At 35.0% G+C, this 2,847-nt stretch overlaps 1 protein-coding gene across 1 annotated transcript; it reads right to left on the bottom strand.

Annotated features, from left to right (window-relative positions):
• Nucleotides 1-658: 658 nt before the first annotated feature.
• On the bottom strand, nt 659-2,336 carry LOC113319543 (two-component response regulator-like PRR73). Its single transcript, XM_026567798.1, has 3 exons — nt 1,778-2,336; nt 1,414-1,581; nt 659-1,092 (listed from the first exon to the last, which is right to left on the bottom strand). The coding sequence occupies exons 1-3, from the start codon at nt 2,285-2,287 to the stop codon at nt 886-888; spliced, it is 885 nt and encodes a 294-aa protein (XP_026423583.1). The 5' UTR covers nt 2,288-2,336; the 3' UTR covers nt 659-885.
• Between the last annotated feature and the right edge of the window lie 511 nt (nt 2,337-2,847).

Raw genomic sequence — 2,847 nt, 5'->3', positions numbered from 1 at the left:
GGATATTTAGATTTTGATACTGTTTAGATGGACAGAAATGTAAAAATAGCCAAGATGTAAACAGTTTCATCCTACCCATTTTCAAATTCTTTTTCTTATTTTTAATTTACATTAAGATGCATCCAGTTTCATCCTTGCTATTTTTTAAGTTTAAGTCAGAATGATTCCAGTTTTATCCTTACTATTTTTTTGGTGTCAATTTCACTCACGATAATTTTTACTCATCCATTTAAACCATGTTTTAAAAATATTTGGACAAATGATTCATTTTCCGTTTATTGAAGAATTTGACGCAACTCATCGGAATAAGCTAAAATTCGTGTAAAGCAGACTTTTCACTGTATTAAAGCATACGTACGCAAGTATATTGGGAATCTTAAGGCCAAAACAAAATCTCCCCTATGGTCTACTGATAGTATTGTTACCTTTACTGATATCATGTTAAGCAAGACATTAATCATGAAATTAATCCCCTTTCTTTCAGAATTTCTTTACTGATTGACGATGATTTAACGATTATTTTCGCGTCTCATCTTCTCATCTTCCGGGTCGCATCGTGCCAGTCATTTTTAATTTAACGTGGTTTTCGTGATCTTGAAATGATAATTTGCACAACAAAGACATGCATGAGATGAAGAATTATATTAAAAAAGCCCTAAATAATATTTTTAATTAATTAAGTTATTATTATGTACATAAATTTCATTAATACATACTAATACTGTAATACATATTTATGTTTCCTTCAAGATTATTTACTAGCAGCACACAATCTAAAACTACAGTTGCTAGATTAGAATATAAGGAAGAAAATTAAACCCTCATAAATGAAGTCACACACCTTAAACTAATTTGCGCAGTCGACCGTTAAAAGTAAATTAAAAACTAGCAGAGAAGGCTAGCTTCATAGAAGTTGATCCAAACGTCGTCAACTTCTTCGTTATAGTTTGCTTCAGTACCCATTTGTAGGTTCCATTGATGATGATGATTAAGACATGAATTATAACTAGTATCCTCACCCGTTTCATCATTCCTCGCGAATCGTCCTCTAATCCGTGGCCGGCTGTCAGCTAATGTCTTCCTACATGCGTACTGTGAATCAAGCAATAAACCCGAAAGATATATTAGCTAGGGCGTTCAAAACTTGAAATGTAAATATTATTTACAATAAAACATGTTTGGTCTGATTAAGAAATACATTTTCACTGAATTGTGAAAACATAGAAAAAGGACTAATGGCTTTTCCTTTTTCCTTTCGGCTGTTTTCGAATTTTGGACCGATTTTTAAAGAATAGTACCCAAAAAGCTCACTTCTGAAAATGATACTTCATGATGATGTACCATTTATACTTGTTTATATTTCAATAAATTTAATTAATGATACTTTGCATAATTAAGAACATAATTAATTACCTTAATTTTCTTTGTGAAATTTCTTTGGTTTCTTTTGCTTCTGTATCTCTCAATTCTCTCTTTTCGTTCTTCTGCGGTGTATCGCCCCACTTTGTTCAGTCCTTCTATGCAGTTCTCATTTGACAATGGGCTGTCTGATCGTCCAGTACTTCGCGCCACGTTAATGGTCTAAGTAATCAACAAAGAACAAACTTATCAATACAAAATAGTAAACTTCACTAACCAAAAAAATAAGAATTTTGTGAAGCATTTCTTTTTTGCTTAAACATGCTATAAAAGTTTACTGTACCTAATCAAGGGTATTATAGACATTAGCTTTACAAAATTGTATGATAATGTTGCCGCTTAAGTATATATACTGTACCTGTAAATCACCGGTGCTGTAAACTTTTCTCATCGGACTCTCATCAGAATCTAAGTTGAAAACCTGTTCATGACCATGACAAGAAGGCGACAACTCCTCCTCGAGATGAGATGAGAAAATGGGATGGAAAAATCCATCCTCCTTTTGATGATTAAGAAGTGAATGACTACTCATACTTCTTTGAAACAAACTTGGTTGATAATGGTGATTATGAAGGTAGTTATTACTATAACTCGGTAATGAACTTGGTGATCCATAGCTACTGCTACTACTATAACCAACTTCCGATTTCAAAGCTCCCAAAGTATCAATAGCTGCCGAGACATCGTTGCTAGTTGGAATTAGAATTGGTGGAGGAGGGGATACTTGGTAAGTAGGCACATAATTTGCCACTACATCTTCTTCGATGCTAGAGTAAGGAAGGAAATCTGTGGTGGTGGTGGTGGTGGTGGTGGAGGAGGAGTAGCTAAGAGCTGAGAATAAGTCGTCGTTGCTGTAATCGTCGTACATGATGTTTGTGTATAGACAGTGTGTGTGACTATGATTTTGGAAGTAGAACCGAAGATAAATAGTTGGTAAGAAGCTGCATTGAAATTTATAACCTTCTTCGTCCAATTATTAATGGGTGTGTAGTGGAAATGTGGACCCGAAAATGTACGTGGACATTTATGTTCCGATTGGATACAAGCGTTGACCTGTTTCTTGAAGCTACTCAGAGTGCCGTGAGTCGGGTGACAATTGATTCTGATAGATTTGGAGACTTGGTTATAATCTAGCTAGGAGGTTGACGAAGAATCGTAATTGACTCAGTGATCAGAACCCCACTCATAATTTCTAACTTAGTTGGCCTAGTCCCAGTAAACTGAAAGTCTTCTTGCTGAACCAAAAGTTTGATTCTAACATTTACAACTAGGCCTAGTTAGTGAGCCTCAGCAGGGAAGCAAAATGGGCACCGGCTCTGACGATATTTTTCTTCTTCTCTCTGGCTAGTACGATTCGCCAGTGAATAACAAAAGAAAGTGGAATAATTTGTCGATGATTCACAACACACCACTATTCTTTGTGTTAAT

Source organism: Papaver somniferum, chromosome 10, assembly GCF_003573695.1.
Source record: "Papaver somniferum cultivar HN1 chromosome 10, ASM357369v1, whole genome shotgun sequence".
Taxonomy (NCBI): domain Eukaryota; kingdom Viridiplantae; phylum Streptophyta; class Magnoliopsida; order Ranunculales; family Papaveraceae; genus Papaver; species Papaver somniferum.
Note: the sequence above shows the minus strand (reverse complement) of the source record. Positions and strands in the feature narration are given on the sequence as shown.

Bases quoted from the DNA above. Each gene is read 5' to 3' on its own strand.
- LOC113319543 (XM_026567798.1), bottom strand. From the start codon at position 2,287: ATGTACGACGATTACAGCAACGACGACTTATTCTCAGCTCTTAGCTAC. The intron at 1,582-1,777 runs GTACAGTATATA...TTGATTACTTAG, and splicing joins ACAGCACCGGTGATTTACAG to ACCATTAACGTGGCGCGAAG. The intron at 1,093-1,413 runs GTAATTAATTAT...CTTGATTCACAG, and splicing joins ATTTCACAAAGAAAATTAAG to TACGCATGTAGGAAGACATT.